The sequence below is a fragment of the Amphiura filiformis genome, chromosome 8 (assembly GCF_039555335.1).
Source record: "Amphiura filiformis chromosome 8, Afil_fr2py, whole genome shotgun sequence".
Lineage (NCBI taxonomy): Eukaryota > Metazoa > Echinodermata > Ophiuroidea > Amphilepidida > Amphiuridae > Amphiura > Amphiura filiformis.
The window spans coordinates 68,057,450-68,079,007 of record NC_092635.1 but is presented as its reverse complement, the minus strand read 5'-3'; the positions used below and the strand labels follow the sequence as shown (position 1 = coordinate 68,079,007).

General features: G+C 36.8%; 1 protein-coding gene across 1 annotated transcript in view; it reads left to right on the top strand.

Annotated features, from left to right (window-relative positions):
- Window positions 1-19,153, top strand: part of LOC140159382 (dnaJ homolog subfamily B member 6-A-like) — an 82,579-nt gene extending 63,426 nt beyond the window's left edge. The window contains 2 exon segments of the mRNA XM_072182838.1: window positions 4,164-4,268; window positions 12,138-19,153. Coding sequence (XP_072038939.1) covers window positions 4,164-4,268; window positions 12,138-12,234 — 202 coding nt within the window. The 3' untranslated portion in view covers window positions 12,235-19,153.
- The last annotated feature ends 2,405 nt before the right edge of the window (window positions 19,154-21,558 follow it).

Here is a 21,558-nt window from a genome sequence, read left to right as displayed (position 1 = left end):
TTATGTAAATTATGAATTTCAAATGAGGATTACAACTTTTTTTTATTGGTTATTAAAGAGGAAAGGACACATGTTTACCAGATACATACTGAAACATAACAACACAAATTCACAAAGTGCTGTTTCTTTTAGCTCACAGCGGTAAAAAAACCCTAAGACCACCTTGAAAAGATACTCAACAGCCTCTCAACCAGAGGTACTAAATGTGGTACATTACCGGTCACGTCGCTTGTAGGAAACCTAGCCCCCAGCCTAACCCTTACAGGGAGCATCTATAGTGTGTCTTGTCTTAAGTTGAGATTAACGCTATGTTGGAAACAATGGCAGGTTCAAACCAGTGCGTTTACACCCTTCTATGTGCATGTATACGCCCCCTCGAAATTAGGTTGGCGCACGTGATTTGAAGCTGCCACTGCGAAATCCAACATCACATTATTCTCAACTTGAGACAAGACTAAAGGCAAAATATTCTTTAGCTTAATCTATTATATAGTGTACAAGGAAAAACTTAAAATTCATGTGTCCCTTTTTCTAAAAATTGATAGAATACAAAATTTTAACTTTCATTCTCAATTGGGTCATTGCTTAAGTTAGTACTACACCCCGGCCAATTTTGTGCCCATTTTTGCATCTTTCTCAAAAATTATAGCGCATTGTTGACAAGCAAGATAGGTATATTATAGGGGCAAGGACTACAACTACTGCACTGAAAATTTTATTTCCGCACAGACAACAGTTATGGAGTTACAGTCAAAAATTAGGGAAAACCAATATTTGATCAATAAATCAATAACTACTTGTCTTGAGTCACTGAAATTCCAGTGTAGTAACTGGATTCCTTGCCCCTATAATATACATAACTTTTTTTACCAGTGTTTTATTAGTTTTTGAGAAAAATGCAAAAATAGTAACAAATTTATCAAGGGGTGTAGTACCACCTTAAGGATCAAGCCATATTTAATCCAGTAAAACAGAGCAATATTTTCTGAATGCCCGGTCTGAATGAAAAGAAATTTAGTGCCGCATTTTTCTGACAGTGAGACTATGTCTGGATATGTGCATAGCATTATCCCACCTAACGTGGCCAAGGAAAAGGAAAGAAATACATCTCCTTGACCATGCGGAACATTGTTGGTTTTCATGCTCAGGAAACAGTGTTGCTAAACTCTGTAGTACCAAGGTGCAGTGAATCAGTCTGCGAGGCTGCGGTTAAAGGCATTCATGTAGCCCAAGTTTTACAGAGTCCAAAAAATCAAAACAATGTTATTATTATTTTATTTTTTACATTTCCGGAATTGGATGATGATATTTCAGCATAAAAAGATACCAGTAGCCTTTTCCCGAATGAGCTCCCATAAATGTACAATGTCGCTCTGCCAGATCGATTTTCATGCAATGCATAGATATGTTACGTAGTTAAATCTCTGCCCTACGAACACTTGAATGAATAAAGTACTGGACGTGAACGATTAATTAATAGTCAGAAAACTCATTGTTAACTGCATTTCGGAATGTCAGAGGCTCTGAACCATCTTAAAATTTGGCCTATATAAAATTGACAAATACATCAAAAATATTGCAGGGGCCTGACACTATCAAAAGTAGCAAAATTGGGCTGTTCCATTTAAAATCCACGCTACCCTTGTGGAAGATTTTGTAAATATCTTTCACAGAGGGAGTATGAATTACAAATAGAATGAACATATTAGGCAGCTCTATTTGAATTTCATACAACCTCTGAGAAAGATTCAACCAAAATCTTCCAGAGAGGGAGGGTGAGTTTCAAATGGAACTGATTAATGTGTTCATTCAATTTGAAATTCATACTCCCCCTGTGGAAGATATTTTTCACAGGGGTAAGTGTGGATTTTAAATGGAATAACCCAATTTTAATGCAAATGAAACATGATTTCCTTTGCCTCGACAAGCAGTGTTTGAGCAGAATAATTTACTGCATTGGCAATACTGTCAAGAGCATCTTACATTTACCTGGATGAGATGTTAATGCAAACACAAAGCACTTGGCTGTAAGAATGCTTCAAGTGGCAGGATAGGATGGGCTGTTCCAGTTTGACTCATTACACCCTCTGTGGAATACATGACCTTAATCTTCCACACAGGGAGTGTGACTTTCGAAAGGGGTTGCCTGAATGGGTGACTCCATTTGAAATTTACACCCCTTGTGTGGGAGATTAAGGAAATGTCTGCTGTAGAGGGTGTGTTGATTTCAGCTGGAATAGCCCAGTGGGTTTACTTATGAAGATATCACTCTAATGTAATATGATGATTGAGGATATTAATTGATGGATGATTGTTGAGTCAATTGGCAAGACAAATATTACGGCCTCGATTTTGACTTCAGATTCAATTGCGACGGAAGATAACCATAAATTAATTTGAGTCTGGGAATTATAATTACTTCTTGTAGTGTTATACTGTTATTTATGCAATGGGCATGCGTGAAAAGCACAAATTGATTTGACTTTTTTGTTTATACAAAGATGCAATATAATAATAATAATTTTGATAGAACAACAATTTTATAATAGTGGCACATGGTGCGGTCTAACATTAAGAAACAAAAAGGAAACAAATTTAAACAAAAGATAATTTGAAGTAAAACAAACAATATGAACCAATATAACCAAGAGTGATCAATGAGCTTTTTTGCCGATCCATTGACTATGACTCTCCGATGCATTACGGTATTCCAAAAGGTTGATTATTAAATTTATCACTTTTGGAACCCCGCAATGATTCAAAAAGCAAAAATCAATGGGTCAGCAATAAAGCTTTTGTAACATGACAAAAAGGACAATCACTTGGCTGTTTCATTAACAACGCCCTCTCTGCACTCAATGCTAAGACTTCATTGAATCAAAGGCGCAAGAGGGCATAAGGTATTGGTGGTCCTCTAAATCAGAAAATCTAAAAAAATCATCAAATTCAGATTTTTGTATCTAGAGAATGGATTCAATTGCTAACATACCCTGCAAGCACAGAAAATATCTTGCACATCTGACGATGCATTTCTTGTACTAATGTTCTATTTAGTGCAACATAGGTCAATAGTGACAAAAAATACCTCAATTAACAGAGCTCATCCAGATCTTGCAATTCAATTGAGGTATTTCTTGTCACTATCGACCAAATAAGTATAGGGAAAAAATGCATTGTGGGAAGTGTATGATATCTTCTCGGCCGTGCAAGCGATAGACAATTTTGGAATTTTGTTCATCCATGAAATCTGCTTTTCACTACAATACACTTTCTTGCTAACATATTACATGCTTCTACTTGTGCAATTAATGGATAATTACCAAATTTCTGTAGCCATTTATAACACATCGGCTTACGGAACTAGCACTTGCAGTATATTAGTGGAAGAAGGGCCCAACTCCAGCTCAGTATTAAGACCTGTACCGTTGCCATGGAAACATCATATATAATTACGAATGTATGTAATATTGTATGTTCATGTATTAAAGGTCCCCTGAAGATGAAAACATTCTGTCTATAAAACTTTTCCAAATATTAAGTTTTTTCTTAATATCTCAAAAACAGTTTTGATGGAGTTGGGCCCTTCTTCCACTCAGGTATTCAATTCAATGGAACTTCTTATATATCAATGCTGCTGCTTTCTCCCTTTTTGCCAATTTCATCATATGAAAAAAGAAACCAAATTACATTTTTTTATTTAAAATGAAATGCTGTATAATTCCATCTGCAAGCATATATGCTTCTAAACAAGGGGTTTTTGACGAAAGTGACGAATGGCAGACACCCTCCACATAAAAATTGTTTGAAGTTTGAGCAACTATATTACTGATACAGGTGGCTGTACAAACATATATTATTATTAGACCAATCTGTTGTAATGTTTTTGTGGAGAGTGTCTGTCATTTGTCTCTTTCGTCAAAAATAATTCGTTTTGAGACGTGTATATAGATAGAATTCTACAGTATTTGACCTGCACAATATTAAAGTTGATTTTCGTTGTCTATCATCTTCATTAGTAAGGTCCTCCCCATAATTAGTTTTATAATGTGATAAATTTAGACTAAAAAAGTAAGAAGAGTTCATCATGAATATTTATTTAAATTTATCCTAATCTCTATACCTCGGGTGCAAATTTGATGTTTTGATTTGTTTTGCCTCTACAGCTTTACATCTTTCTCTTCGTCGTCCTCATTTGGTGGTCCTTCAAATGTGAGGAGAACATCAACATCAACGAAGATCATCAACGGCAGACGGATCAAAACTACCAAGTAAGTAGCAGATTAGGGTTAGGATTAGGGTCAAGATTAGGGTTAGGATTTGATGTTCTTTCATATGTGTACATCTATATCAAAAGGATGCACTTGGCTGCTACATTTACTGTGTCTCTTTTTGCATAATAGCTAGAAATGTATACCAGACTCATCTCAAGTGGAGTTCACTTCAAATCATCCCAAAGTCACAGGGTTTAGGAATACCACCTTAATAATAATAATAATGATACATGGGATTTATAAAGCGCCCTACGATGTAAAAACAACCTCAAGGCGCTGCACAGAATTTTAAAACTACATACACTAATACAAATTCAACTAGGGCCTACATGCTGAACAAAATAGTATACAGAAAAATAAGCATGATAAACTCATTATACACACCATAATATACTAAAACATAAAATAATGTACAAGTTACACAATCAATAAAATACCGTAAGCTTGACCAGCAAACTACTGGTATATAAAATTAGTCTACTCTCTGAAGACACATTTTAAAAAGTAGCAAAATGAATAAGATTAAAAACGTTTTTAAAAAGGCAGTATTTGCACAAACCACATGCCACCTTATTTCACACTTACAATATAATTCAGAACCTTGCAGAAATGAAATTGCACAACTGAAATGAGATGACGATCATATTGTCTAACAAGATGCATTGAAAAGATGAGTTTTGAGTCATTTTTTAAAAGAGTTTATGTTTGATACTGAACGAAGCTTGAAAGGCAACTTGTTCCATACCTTTGGTGCAGCTGCGGCAAATGATCTTTCGCCGCAGAACTTGGTTTTACACTTCTTTGGTGCGTGTGTACAAAGGAGAGCTTGTGAAGCCGATCGTAGAGTCCGCTGTGGCTTATACTCCTCAATAAGATCGCTAATATATCTAGGAGCCAACCCGTGCAGTGCCTTATAGGTAAGCAATGCGATCTTGTACACAATCCGCTGTTGCACGGGAAGCCAATGGAGGGCTCTAAGAACAGGCTTCATGTGCTCATCCTTTCTGCACTTGGTAACGAGGCGCGACGCAGTGTTCTGCACTCTCTGTAACTTTGCGATTTCATTGTCTTGAAGTCCGTACAAAACAGCATTACATGAGTCTAAACGCGCGGATACAAATGCATGTACCAACCTCTCCACAGATGACTTGTCAAGATAATAATAATAATAATAATAAAATGCATTTATAAAGCGCATAAAACTAAAAGGTCACTATGCGCTGAACAACTTAATTACACTTAACTTACACTACAAAAAGCATGAAAGAGCAAAATATAAAACAGCAAACAAAATAAACGAAAATGATTTTAAAACCAACAGCCTCAGGAAACGAGCAAATGACACAGGAGGAATGAAGCAGTGGATTAAAAGCATTAACAGCAAGGCAAGATTTAAAAAACAGCAACAATAATTTAAAAAACAGCAATTTTTGATTTAAAAAATTGGTAAGCAATATATACAACCAATATAATAATATACACAATTAAATCAAGTTCAAAAAACAGGAGCTGCAACAGACAAGCGGAAGACATCGGCAAGAGTTGTTATTAAGTGTCATACACAGATTTAAAAAGGTGAGTCTTCATGCGCGATTTGAGTTGTGCTGTAGTGGCAGAGTTTCGGACGGAATCCGGGAGGGAATTCCAGAACTTGGGCGCTACAACCGAGAAGCACCTTCCGTATGTTACAGTCTTGCTGGGAATTTCAAACAGCAGATTGCGTGACGCAGATCTCAAGGTCCTTGATGGAATGTAGCGCGACACAAGATTAGAGAGATATGCGGGAGCTTCACCGTTGAGTATCTTGAATGTCAACAGAAGAATTTTATAAACAATCCTTTCTCTTACTGGAAGCCAGTGGAGTTTGTACAAGACAGGGGTTATATGGTCTGATTTCCTGGTGAGGGTTACTACACGGGCAGCCATGTTTTGGACACGCTGTAGTTTGGCGATATCCTTATCGGGTAGACCAACAAGAATACTATTACAGTTGAATAACCTGGAAGTGACGAACGCATGCACTAATTTCTCTGTATTGTCCGAATCTAGGTAACGCCGAAGTTTGCCGATCCTGTGAATTGCATATGATGCACGGCGACAAATGTCATTTACGTGGCTGACCATTTTGAGATTTTCGTCGAACAACACGCCTAAGTCGCGAACTTCCAGAGATGAAGCAATAGTTGCATTGCCGATGGTAATGGAGATATCCTCAGGCACAGCTTATATAGCGACACAGCTTTCCAATACGGTAGATTGCAAAAGAGGCTGCACGGACAACACTCTTAACATGGTCTTTCATGTCCATAGATGAATCGAAGATGACGCCGAGATTCCTTGCGACCCGCGATACCTCAATTTCAGATGTATCAATGGTGATTTTGGGAAAGGATGGAGTTTTCACAAATTTTGAACTTATGTGAACCACCTCAGTTTTTGAGTCATTCAAGACAAGCCTGTTTCTGATTGTCCATGCTTTGATGTCGCGAAGACAGAGTTCTAGTCTCGGGATGGCGAAATTATGCGTTCACTTGGGTGAAGAAGCATGTACAGCTGCGTATCATCAGCATATGTCATGAAGTTGATGTTATGGGCATTAATAACATCACCGATGGGGGCTGAGAACAGAGTAAACAAAAGGGGACCATTGACCGAGCCTTGAGGGACCCCGTCATTAAGGTTGAGACTGTCCGATAATTCTCCATTGATGACAACCGACTGAGATCTGTTTTGAAGATATGACTCATACCATTTCAGTGCCGTTCCTGTTATGCCGTGAGCGTTCACGCAGAGCGTTGAAGTAAAGCTGGATGGGAAAGCGTGTCGAGCGCTGCGGAAAAGTCTAGAAGTACTAAGACAGCTTCAAGATGTTGGTCAGCGGCGTTGAGAATGTCATTGTGAATTCTGGTGAGTGCAGTCTCTGTGGAATGGAATTTCCGGTAGGCAGATTGATTAGGAGCGTAGAGATCATTTGCAACAAGATAGTCTGATAGTTGTGCTGCAGAAACGCGTTCAATTGTCTTTTATAAGAACTTCAAGTTTGAAATTGGCCGGTAATTCTTCAGCTCATTTCGGTCAGAGTTCGCTTTCTTTACAAGTGGGGTCACTTGCGCAGACTTCAGTGACTGAGGAAATACACCAGACATGAGAGATGCATTGACGATGTTGGTTATCTGTGGCAGCAGTGGATCCAAACATTTCTTCAAAAGACTAGTTGGAATTGGATCCAATGGACAAGACTTTGTAGATGATTTCAACACAATCTGGCAAACATCCTCATCTGATACCTCATGAAATGCAGTGAACTCACTCTCACACATATCAGTTATATCAACAGATAGTCCAGGTGGATTAATGTTGTCAAGCGTATCTAACAGACTTTTCACTTTCTTCTTGAAGAATTTTCCAAAGCCATTCGCGAGATCTTTGCAACATGAGTGGTCAGGAAGCACACTTGACGAGGAGGACTTGCTCAATTTGTTGACAATCTTGAACAGTTGGCGGTCATCACATTGACTGATTTGTGCACGGTGGTATTCACATTTTGCTCCTTCAAGCTGTTTGCGATATTCTTGGCAGTGTTGGACATACAGCTGGTGATCCACTTCCAAACCAGATTTTAACCATTTACGCTCACATTTTCGCTTTTCACGTTTATGTGATCGTAGCTTGTCATCATACCAGGGGGCATTAGGTCTGTGCACCTTGTGACTTTGGATGATTTGAAGTGACCTCCACTTGAGATGAGTCTGGTACTTATTCCTAGCTATCGGAATGGTCGACTGCTTTGCTGCTTGGTTGGATGATGTCACGATGAGGTTAGCATTTATTCCGTATTGAAAAGCGTGTTCCGACGGATCTGCACTCGACCAGCCTCCTATTATGTAAAAAGAGACGAATGCGTCAGCCAAGTGCATCCTTTTGATATGGATGTATAAATATGTCAGCAAAACATAAACTTCAGCAAAGATCGTCAATGGCAGATGGCTCAAAACTAGCAAGTAATTAACAGATTAGGGTTAGGATTAGGGTCGAGATCAAGGTTAGGATTAGGGTCGAGATCAGGGTTAGGATTAAGAGACTAGGGGTCATGGTTAGTGTTATGGTTTGGGTGGCAACACCTGTTCTGAAGTTGCTATGAGATTTTAGTGACAAACATCAGGAAAGTTTAGACACAAAGACAAGCATACACTTTAAATTAAAAGTTGACTGGGTACAGAGGTATACTTTTGGCACGCACTCCTTGACAAACTCACAAATTATAGTAAGGTCTGAATTCTTAGCGTAGTGTCTAACCTCTTCAAGGTGAAGGCACTTATAGTGTGATGCTATATCTCAGAGAAATTACACTGTTGAATTCACTGGTCATGTGCCTCCCAATCAATTGCAAAATTAAGAAAATCCAGTAGGAAGATTGTCAAAAAAAGGTTTATGGCCCCCCCCCCCTCCATCAGACCTGGTGCCCCTCAATCATGGTCGGTGCCCCCCGATATGAAAGCCCACGCTACTCCTCTGTTGCTACCCATCAGTGGAAATTGTACATCGAACATAATCATGATGGTGGTTTACTTTATCCCTTATTGGTGATGACAGTTTTGTAGCTGTAGCTTGGATGCTCTGTGTTGCTAGGCATTATTTGCATCCACCGACTTTAATTAGAAACAGCTGATATTCATAGCAATGTTTTATCCATTAACCCATCATGCATAGAGAAAGTGACCCAGACTCCAATGATGTGGACAGTGGTCGCCACCCATCAGTGAAAATCATAATGTCAAACATAATTATGGTAGTGGGTTCCTTTTGATGTCAGTTAGTATATGTAGACATTATTTGGGTTCAAACACTTGAATTGCAAATATTCTCATCAATGTTTTATCCATTAACCCATCATGCATAGAGAAAGTGACTCAGACTCCAATGATGTGGACAGTGGTCGCCACCCATCAGTGAAAATCATAATGTCAAACATAATTATGGTAGTGGGTTCCTTGTGATGTCAGTTAGTATATCTAGACATTGTTTGTGTTTACACACTTGAGTTGCAAACATTCTCAGCAATGTTTTATTACATTAACCCATCATGCATAGGTAGTGACCCAGACTCCAATGATGTGGACAGTGGTCGCCACCCATCAGTGAAAATCATAATGTCAAACATAATTATGGTGGTGGATTCCTTTTGATGTCAGTTAGTATATCTATACATTGTTTGGGTTCACACACTTGAATTGCATACATTCTCAGCAATGTTTTATCCATTAACCCTTCATGCATAGAGAAAGTGGCCCAGACTCCAATGATGTGGACAGTGGTCGCCACCCATCAGTGAAAATCATAATGTCAAACATAATTATGGTAGTGGGTTCCTTTTGATGTCAGTTAGTATATCTAGACATCGTTTGGGTTCAAACACTTGAATTGCAAATATTCTCTTCAATGTTTTATCCATTAACCCATCATGCATAGAGAAAGTGACTCAGACTCCAATGATGTGGACTGTGGTTGCTACCCATGAGTGAAAATCATAATGTCAAACATAATTATGGTAGTGGGTTCCTTTTGATGTCAGTTAGTATATCTAGACATTGTTTGGGTTCACACACTTGAATTGCATACATTCTCAGCAATGTTTTGTTACATTAACCCATCATGCATAGAGAAAGTGGCCCAGACTCAATGATGTGGACAGTGGTTGCTACCCATGAGTGAAAATCATAATGTCAAACATAATTATGGTAGTGGGTTCCTTTTGATGTCAGTTAGTATATCTAGACATTGTTTGGGTTCACACACTTGAATTGCATACATTCTCAGCAATGTTTTGTTACATTAACCCATCATGCATAGAGAAAGTGACCCAGACTCCAATGATGTGGACAGTGGTTGCTACCCATGAGTGAAAATCATAATGTCAAACATAATTATGGTAGTGGGTTCCTTTTGATGTCAGTTAGTATATCTAGACATTGTTTGGGTTCACACACTTGAATTGCATACATTCTCAGCAATGTTTTGTTACATTAACCCATCATGCATAGAGAAAGTGACCCAGACTCCAATGATGTGGACAGTGGTTGCTACCCATCAGTGAAAATCATAATGTCAAACATAATTATGGTAGTGGGTTCCTTTTGATGTCAGTTAGTATATCTAGACATTGTTTGGGTTCACACACTTAAATTACAAACATTCTCAGCAATGTTTTATCCATTAACCCATCATGCATAGAGAAAGTGACCCAGACTCCAATGATGTGGACAGTGGTCGCTACCCATCAGTGAAAATCATAATGTCAAACATAATTATGGTGGTGGATTCCTTTTGATGTCAGTTAGTATATCTAGACATTGTTTGGGTCCATACACTTGAATTGCAAACATTCTCAGCAATGTTTTATCCATTAACTTGTGCACATGTGCACAATGTAACCGAGATCCCAGTGATGTGGACATTGGTTGAATGTCAAGTTTAAAAAAAAAAAATTTAAATTTCAGAATTGTAAATTTTCATGACCGTATTTGGAATCAGCATGAAATATGCATTAAAATGAGGACAAACAAGCCTAGTATTGGTTCAGTGGCTCTTAAGATAGCTCTTGATATTTTGATAAAATATCTTGAAACTTTGGACTTTTTTGTTGAAGCCTATGGCTAGCATGTGACCGAGAACCCAGTGATGTGGACATTGGTTGAATGTCAAGTTTTAAAAAAAAAATTTAAATTTCAGAATTGTAAATTTTCATGACCGTATTTGGAATCAGCATGAAATATGCATTAAAATGAGGACAAACAAGCCTAGTATTGGTTCAGTGGCTCTTAAGATAGCTCTTGATATTTTGATAAAATATCTTGAAACTTTGGACTTTTTTGTTGAAGCCTATGGCTAGCATTCAGATCATAAATAATCCAATTATCAAGCCTTGAAATAAGCGGACTGGAACCAGGAGCAATTTGTTTTTTAACATTGCTCCTGGTTCACTGGGATTTTACAAAAAACAGGAGTAATTTCTGAAGAAACAGGAGCAATTTTTAAATAGTCAATCCTTTTCTGCATAATTAAATAATACAGCATACCAGCACTACTGCATCAAGTGCAAAACTGGAACCAGGAGCAATTTGTTTTAGAAAATTGCTCCTGGTCCATGTAAATTCTACAAAAACCAGGAGCAATTGGTGGCACTAAGAGGGCAAATTTGCTCCCAGAGCCTACTTGTTTCAAGGCTTGCCAATTATTATTTACATCAGTCTTAAGAGTGGTGCAAAAATTAACTTGTGTATGACTGTTTCTATATTATCCAGATGATGATGCAATACAAATTTTACCAGGGTATTGAATTCAACATTGACACATAGTATTTTATATCTTGGGGAATATATTCCTGTGAAATTGTATAGGCTCATTTGTTGTTGTGATTACCCGGGTATAAGCCCACTTTCGACTATAAGCCCACCCCCTATTTTTCAAAACATTCTGGGAACAAGGGTGCACTCAGGTATAGGCCCAGTACTAAATTTTGGCCAAGTTCTTAAGTCAAATCAATGCTTTGCTCTCATATTTAAGTACAAATATAAAAAAATATCAGTTGATAATTAACATTCCACACTTATAATTTTAAAAAATTGACATAGATGACAGAAATAATTACTGGTACATTGGGCATATACAAATAGGGGATGATTGTTCTTATTTTTAAATTCATGCACTAGCCCTTCCCCGGTTATAAGCCCACCCCCATTTTTGAAGTGAAATCTGCCATCTAGGGGGGTGGGCTTATACCCGAGTGGTTACGGTACTCTCATAGACATTCATTACATAACATTGATAATTTTTTTTTTCTTGTTTCATAACTTTCCTTTCCCACAGAATATACGAAAATGGACAAGAAACAGAAATTGTGGAAGAAAATGGACAGATCACATCAAGAACAATCAATGGTCAACAACAGATGTTGAGCTACTAGTAGTTAGCTAGATAATTTTCATTTGTACTATACATCCATCATGAGCTGAACATTATCACGTTTTTACATTAACTGTAAAGTGCTATTTTTTACAAGTTGTTAATGTTCACAACTATTCATGCATGTAAACAATTAGAAATTGACTTTGCTTGGAAATATTAAAATTGTGTGTAGAAAAGAGAACCAGTTATTTATTTAGTTTAAGAAGAAGAAAAACAACTTTGATGTAGATGTGTAAACATTTAACAGCGCAAAAAATAGCACTTTTGTCTTGATTCAGAAATTGAATGAATGACATGACATAAAAGGCACCAATGTAAATTGTTATGTTTTTTTCCCAGCTGGTTTCCATGCCTTTGTCACAAATCTGTTTCTTCATTTTCTGGATGGAGAGTATGCAGTATTGTACAAAAAAAGTTTTATAGTGAGCATGAAATATGAAACGCAAGTTTTATGAAAAAAAGTGTATATAAACAAAAAAATTGTACAAAACAATTTATCCGATTTATGACAATGTATTGGAGGGAAATTGTGCTTTGAGTGTATGATTGAATAGGTATATATCTTCAATTCAAGGCTTGTAGGTTGTTTTGGTCATTCTTTTTGCGTAATTGGTTATTTTGTGTTAGTTCAGTTACTGAACACGATTTGGAAACAATGAATCAAGCGTTTACACTAAAATGTGCACTCATGAAACTAGGGGAACTTCAAAGAGGGATGCTATAAGAGTTCAATCTTAGTGTTAATATTACGTCGTTGGGCAGGAAAAACTTCCTGTGTCGTTGGCCCCTGAACATGTTTAAAGCAAAACCTCCTATGTAACCTGTTGGCAGTATTATTTTAAACATGTTCAGGGGCCACAAGCACATAGGTTCTTCCTGCCCAACAACAAAATTGTTGTGAATCTTGAGCAAAAATTCCTGTAAACACATGCATATTTTGAAAAAAAAATCTTTTCATTTTTGTTGACGACTCAAAATCTGAACCTTGCGTATAAAAATTGGTTCCCATTTGTAGGAAACATTGGTATGAAAATGGGTCCCACATCCATATACTTGGAGACACATACCTACCTACCCAAACCAAACTAGTGAGTATCCCACCCCCTGGTGACTAGGGTAAAGTTCCCCTGTGAACAGACTCTTGTTGGTCTTTCCCACCCCACCCTGCTTTTACAGGGGGTGGCAGTCTCAAATTCATCGGGTCACAAACAGCATCTGTGAAGTAATCAAGTTTTGGTGAAATTTGTAATGTACATTTTGTTTATATGGTAAAGTTGGTTTCATAAGAAATGTTTTTCGTTTTGTTCTTTTAAGTACTAAACAAACTGTTGGTTTGAAAAGGCGATACTATTTACTTTCTTTGTCCAGCAATTGCTCAAACATTTGAGACATTACGTTTTTGTTTTCTTTGCATAATGCAAAAGGTTATTGGAATAATGCAAGTGAAATTTCTGCAAATGGACTTGGTAAAAACAATGATATTATTTCCTGTATGTATTAATCATATACAAGCCCAGAAATTTAAGAATTACTTTGTTCTTAAAAACTAATATTTCTGCACATTTTTGTGAAGTATTAACATGAGGGTTATGATAGATGGACAATTAAGTTGAGATTTTTAATATTTTGTTCATATTTGGAAAAATCAACAGCAATTTGTGTAAAAAATGTGTGCACACTTTTTACCCAGATACAAGGTTATGTATTTATTTAATCCAGAGCTTTAGTGTGTTTTTTCGTGTTATGCGGACACTTCATGAAGTTTGAATAACTGCTGGATGATCATTGTTCATTTATGTATATTTTATTTCAAAATTATTTATGATATTATATGACAAATGTGTACAAAAAATTTAAATGCATGGATTATTTGACCAATATTGTTATTATTATTATTATTTTGTGTTTGTTTTGTTTTATTAGGGAGAATCCTATAGTGTTGAATCCTGTGCATAGCTAATTATGCTGGTATGATTCTGATCCATAGATCTGATTTCAAAAATACCTTCAGTTCATTTGAACCCCATGGGCACTTCCAGTCCAATTATCAGATAAGGACTACTTTGATTGGACATAAAGAGGGGTACATAATGCCAATCAGAGATATGATAAGATGAGTCGGTAGAGCTGAAGGGGATTAAGCTTAAAATTACTGAGATCTAAAAGCTCTATTTTGATTGGTTAGTAAGATGATTATATTGTACAATTAACCAATCAGGGGCTCTGTAACAAATGCAATAGTGCCCATGGAGTTTAGTGCCCAAGACTAACATAAGCTATCTGCACTAATCCAGTTCATGTGTTCAAATACTTTGAGAATCGAACAACATAGATTCTTGAAAAGTAGAATTATGCGAGTCAATATTTGTTCTCCCAAAACAAAACTGCATTTCTAGAAGTCGACCCCTTGTGGGTATATCCTTCATATAAGCCTCCTCAAAATTAGCCTATTGTCAAGATGTCATCAAGGGGTTACACAGCTTTATTCTGTAAGCTTTATTCCCAATTTTGATACTAGGCAAATTCTGAAAGCTGACATGAAGGAAATACCCACTGGTGGACACATGTCAACATTATTATTCAAAGTCTTTTTGTATGCAATAAAGATATTCAATCTGAAATCCAAATGGGTTCGAGGACAAATTTGGACACTTAATATATGATGCGCTGCAGGTATTTCTGAAATCAGCTCATGATTTTGTATTTTTTATCCAGAGCCCAGTGTGTAACCTTAGCTTTATATTGCACAAGTAATGGATGATGAACATGCTTGTAATTTCAATGCACATGATTTTATATTTCTTTACCGATGTGAAATGTTTTTTGACATCACAAGAGGACATTTCATGGAAAATCATTTTGTCTTAGGGATGATGTCAAAACCTAATCGCCAGTTGACTACCAGCACCCTGTCAGAACTGACAATTTGGCCTGGTTTCTTATTGTTAAGAACAAATAGTATGTGGTTATACGGCTGGTTCTACTAGGGCACTTGCGATCAACAGGCAGCTGTGTTTTGAATTCATCCCTTACAAACCGGTTAAGACATGGAATGACATTTTCTAGGACTTCATTCAAGTTTATGGTTTGTGAATTTGCATAACATGGTGTTCCATTTGAAATCAACACGCACATGGACGAAATCTGTATTTCTCAATTAACTTATTGCTCTATATGTTTACTGGAGCAGGAAACTGCACATCTTCCTCACTGGGTGTACTTTTTCAATGGAATAGCCACACATCTTCCTTGTTGGGTGTGCTTTTTCAATGGAATAGCCACACATCTTACTCTGACACTGGGTGTGCTTTTTAAATGGAATAGCCAACTAGCATAGGTTGACTTAAAAGTGGGCGATCACTCACAAATAATTGTCTACTCTCAATATTTTGGACTCGCACTTCTGTACAGGATTGTAAATGACATTAGGGAAAGTGAGATCAAGTGTAGAAATTAAGTTAGTTATATGGTGATTTCTCATATTGAAAAATAACACTGCCATTTTGTTCATAGCTGTTGATAGGAAAGTGTTCATACAATTTGGTGATTTGATAAGATGATACAATGGGGTACATTTAGAGTATCCATGCACACTTCAGTACAATTACGATTGATATCATTGCTAATTAGAATTCTGATAAAAGCACATACATTTGTGGAAACAATTTGTGTATCTGCATCTTTCCGTATTACCAAATTGTGTGGAACAGAAACTATAGTTAGAGATAGTAACGTTAGCATTCAGTTGGTAGTTGTACAATGAATTATGTTGCACAGATGCCCACATATTGTACTCAACAGAAGATGGACCAGGCGTTATAGATTGGAAGGGAGAAAGGCAATGTCGGATTTTATTAGCCACCGTCCATTAGCATCAAAATAGAAGTTATTATTACAACAATTATTTGGACAATGCCTTATTTGTGTCTCGCTATAATTTGACATTTTTGCCCAAATAGTGTATTTCATTGACATATTTGCCCAATTGGAGTATTTCATTGACATATTTTCCCAATTGGAGTAATACATTGACATATTTGCCCAGTTGGAGTAATACATTGACATATTTGCCCAATTGGAGTAATACATTGACATATTTGCCCAAATAGTGTACTTCTCATTGACATATTTGCCCAAATAGTGTACTTCATTGACATATTTGCCCAATTGGAGTATTTCATTGACATATTTGCTCAAATAGTGTATTTCATTGACACATTTGCCCAATTGGAGTATTTCAATGACATATTTGCCCAAATAGGGTATTCATGACAATGGTTAATTGTTTTAGAGTAAGTTATGTGTAGGTTTGATGGTGAATGAAGATAAAGGTAGACAGAGCATGTTGGGAGCAAATGGAAATGACAAGGCAATTACTAGGATCATCGTCATCGATGGTAATACTGCGAGCCTCAGCACACTTACTTTTTATGCCACAGCTCAATAACATTAAAGGAATATATCTAGTTACCCAGCAAACAAAAAAACATTTTATAGAAAATATTTAAATGTTGGGTTATATAAAGGGTATATAAAATGTTTTAATAACGTTCAAAAACAGTGTTTTAAACTTGTTGCAAACATTGTAACATACTGTTGTTTTAAAAGTGCTGACAAATAGCTGGCATAAATGTTTGCCAAAAATATTGTAGAATAAAATTTGACATTTTGCTGTAGTGTTTTTCATGACCTTTATATAACCTGACATTTAGATTTTATTAAAATGTTTTAATGAAAACCATAATGTGTTTTATCATAAAGTTTGCTGGGTATCTAATTATCTAAATGTGTGTGTTATAAAAAAAATATCACTGAAATCAATAGAACTCCACACCGTTTTCAAGATATATGATTTTCATTGTTTTGAGTGCTGGAAGGCCAATTTGTTTGACTCACAGCTACTACCATTTTCTACAACCATTTGTCATGAAAGTAACATATTTTTACATTGTGATTTGTGATTTTATAAATGTTTATTTATTTGATTAAAAACAAAAACATATAGTTGATTTGACAGAGTAGTCATTGAAAAGTTGTTTTACAATAACAAGAATTTGAATTTTTGTACACTAAAATGTGATATTTTGTACATTACAAAGTTATGAGGAAAAGAGCATAAAAAATAATTTTGTAAATGTATGCAAAAGATAGTAGTTGCTAAAAAGGGCACTTTTTGCGCATGCATTTGCAGGGAGAACCTGAAGATGGCAGATCCGTCCAAACGGCGAATAGGCCACTGTGTTGTAATTTTTTTGGACTATTGACTGCCGGAAAATATCAAATGGACAATATCTTTTTCAAACATGAATTCCTAGATTGCTGATGGTATCAAAATATCAACGTTTTTGGAATAATTTTTTTGCGGGAGGATGAGGCTGTGGATCAAGAAGTAACCCTTTATATTGAATATCAGCATTGCTATTATGCTATACACAGAGTGTGGAAATGTACACAGATCTGTAAGCGTTTGTTAGAGACTTAACTGTCAAACTTTGCTTTTATATGATGATCAATTGTGTCATGTGTAAAAAAGATTTTGTTTTTCTTGTTAAAACTTAAAATGACAATTCTAGAAGTCATACAAATTGACATTACCTAATTTCAAATATTGAGTTTTAGTTTTGGTTTTGGTCACATAGTTTCCTATTATCCTGCCTAACCTCTTGACTCACACGATTATTGAGATCTTTGTTTCTACCTTTTGTCGCATAACTTGCCTTCCATGTATCTTGTCACTCAGGTTCATTTGGATACTACTGGGCAAGGACAAGGATAATTTATTACTCCCTTACTATACCATTCAGCAAATTACTTCAGCGGTGTTTGTCTGATCTGTCTGATTATCGCGTAAAATGAACTAGGTCAGGCGTTGCTACACAGCTTGGCCAGCGAATGAGGTGCCAATGTGATGATGACGTGATTCAATTAGCCAATCAGAACCACACTTCCGTATACGCCATAAACTGTGCCAAATTGGCAGACCGCTGAAGTTCTCTGCTGAAAACTATAGTTCATTAGACCTCAGGCTTTCCCTCCTATATACCTTGAATAAGAAGAGTCCCCATCATCAGTTTGGATAAAAATTGCTGAGAGTACAGACATGATCTGTCCTTGTATTATTTAAACCATTGGATAACTGCACTACTGATCCTAGAGTCACACTCTTATCAAGTTATACTTATGGAGGACTTTGTTCCCTGGGTAAGAATCTTTATTAGGCCATTCCAGTTGAAATTCATACACCCCTTATGGGAGGCATCCTTAATCCCTCCACACAAGGAGTATGAATTTTAAATGGAGTTACCTGGGTGTTCGACTCTATTTGAAATCTACACCTGTGTGGGAGATAAAGTGCATGTCTTCCGTAGAATGTGTATGGAATTCAACTGATATAGTCCATTTGTGATATGAACAGGTGCCATTAGTTGATTTGTCATGTTCCCTGGGTAAGAAAGCGCAAAGAAGCTCTATATTTGTGATGTGAGTAGTGAAATAATGTGATTTGTCATCCAAAATCAGTTGCCATTTTGAATACAAATGAGGGGTTATAGGTCCTGAGAAAACAATTACTTTTAAGTTTCTAAGACACAATGGAATATGACAAATTTTATGGCTTTAATTTGAACTGATTTTAGGGGCAAGTGATTGCATTACATTTGTAGGTCATTGGTAAGGGGATCAATCAGTGATATTTAATATATGTTACATGCACATGATTTATGAAGAATATAATGTGCTGCTTTTTCATGACTATTCTTGCTGCATTTTCATATTTAGAATGTCTCTTATGTGTCTGTTATACAGATAAACACTGAAAAGCTTTTTCAGTTAGAGAGATAAATGCCTACTTGTGCAAAAATGTGTGATTGTTATTTGAATAAATAAAAGATATGTACTTTGTGTACAGAGACTTGTAACTATGTTCTTTTTATTAGTTATTTTGTACGTAAGTGTCATTTTACGGAACACTTAAGTGCCATCTAGATGTCAAGATCAAGTTGCCATATAGTTTTAAAAACCTGATGACAAAGGTAAAACCCATAGTAAACCTGATGGCAAGGGTAAAACCCATAGTAAACCCGATGGCAAGGGTAAAACCCATAGTAAACCTGATGGCAAGGGTAAAACCCATAGTGAACCTGATGGCAAGGGTAAAACCCATAGTAAACCTGATGGCAAGGGTAAAACCCATAGTAAATCTGATGGCAAGGGTAAAACCTATAGTAAACCTGATGGCAAGGGTAAAACCCATAGTGAACCTGATGGCAAGGGTAAAACATATAGTAAACCTGATGGCAAGGGTAAAACCCATAGTGAACCTGATGGCAAGGGTAAAACCCATAGTGAACCTGATGGCAAGGGTAAAACCCATAGTAAATCTGATGGCAAGGGTGAAACCCATAGTAAACCTGATGGCAAGGGTAAACCCATAGTAAATCTGATGGCAAAGATAAAACCCATAGTAAACCTGATGGCAAGGGTAAAACCCATAGTGAACCTGATGGCAAGGGTAAAACCCATAGTAAGTCTGATAGCAAAGGTAAAACCCATAGTAAATCTGATGGCAAGGGTAAACCCCATAGTAAATCTGATAGCAAAGGTAAAACCCATAGTAAACATGGTGACAAGGGTAAAACCCATAGTAAATCTGATGGCAAGGGTAAACCCCATAGTAAATCTGATAGCAAAGGTAAAACCCATAGTAAACATGGTGACAAGGGTAAAACCCATAGTAAATCTGATGGCAAGGGTAAACCCCATAGTAAATCTGATAGCAAAGGTAAAACCCATAGTAAACATGGTGACAAGGGTAAAACCCATAGTAAATCTGATGGCAAGGGTAAAACCCATAGTAAACCTGATGGCAAGGGTAAAACCCATAGTAAACCTGATGGCAAGGGTAAAACCCATAGTAAACCTGATGGCAAAGATAAAACCCATAGTAAACCTGATGGCAAGGGTAAAACCCATACTAAACCTGGTGGTAGAGGTAAAACCCATAGTTAACCTGATGGCAAGGGTAAAACCCATAGTGAACCTGATGGCAAGGGTAAAACCCATAGTAAACCTGATTGCAAGGGTAAAACCCATAGTAAATCTGATGGCAAGGGTAAAACCCATAGTAAACCTGATGGCAAGGGTAAAACCCATAGTAAATCTGATGGCAAGGGTAAAACCCATAGTAAACCTGATGGCAAGGGTAGAACACATAGTAAATGTGATGGCAAAGGTAAACCCCATAGTAAACCTGATGGCAAGGGCAACTTGAGCCATGGTAAATCTGATGGCAAGGGTAAAACCCATAGTAAACCTAATGGCAAGGGTAAAACCCATAGTAAACCTAATGGCAAGGGTAAATCCATAGTAAACCTGATGGCAAGGGTAAAACCCATAGTAAACCTGATGGCAAGGGTAAAACCCATAGTAAACCTGATGGCAAGGGTAAAACCCATAGTGAACCTGAAGGCAAGGGTAAATTAGTAAAAAGGATGATATGGATTTTTGTAGGTAATCGTTACAATTGTCAGTAATGTCAGGAAAGTTTGAATCGGTATGGGTGGCTCCGTTACTTGTCCAACCGGACCAGTAACCAGGCCTTTGTTCCCTCTCCCTCGAAACGACCTAGCTGGTAAATACACTATGGGTGTCGACCGTGTCGGAACACCAATTTGCCACAAAGTTGTTTCAAAGATAATTCGGTGGTGGCTACCATAGCAGTATGACGTCCGTGCCCACAGGACAACGCCAAGAAAATACTAAATTAAGACAACTGATGCTCATTTTAGTAACTCAAATATTTACTAATTTTCCTGCCTCTGATAAATATTTACCCAACATATTCATCCAATGTTCTCGACCCCAAGATGTAATTGTTGGTTCTACATTTTTCAGTGTGGATGGGACACTGGGAATGAGAATGGTTATCATTTGGAAGGGCAAAGGTACATGTTAATCCCATATCAATCAGTTTATGTTTGCATTAGAAAGATTGGAAGAAACCCAATATTCAGAGATGTTTTATTTATAGTTTTATTGCCGTCTTTTAAAAAAACACCAGATTCCGAAACTCTTTGACGAATGTTGAAGTTGCCTAAATGTTTTTTCCACAACATCTCAAGAAGCGAGTGGACATTTTTTTGGATTGAATCTCTCGCTATCAGATTGAAATAGGCCTACCAAGATAGTATGAACTGATAAGATCGTGGCCATCCGAAAGATAACGATCTTGTGGCATTGCTCAAATGCGGAGTTGGTCAACACATACAACTTACGGGACCTCATCGCACATCATAATGTCAAGTTTTGAGTGTTTAATGCAATT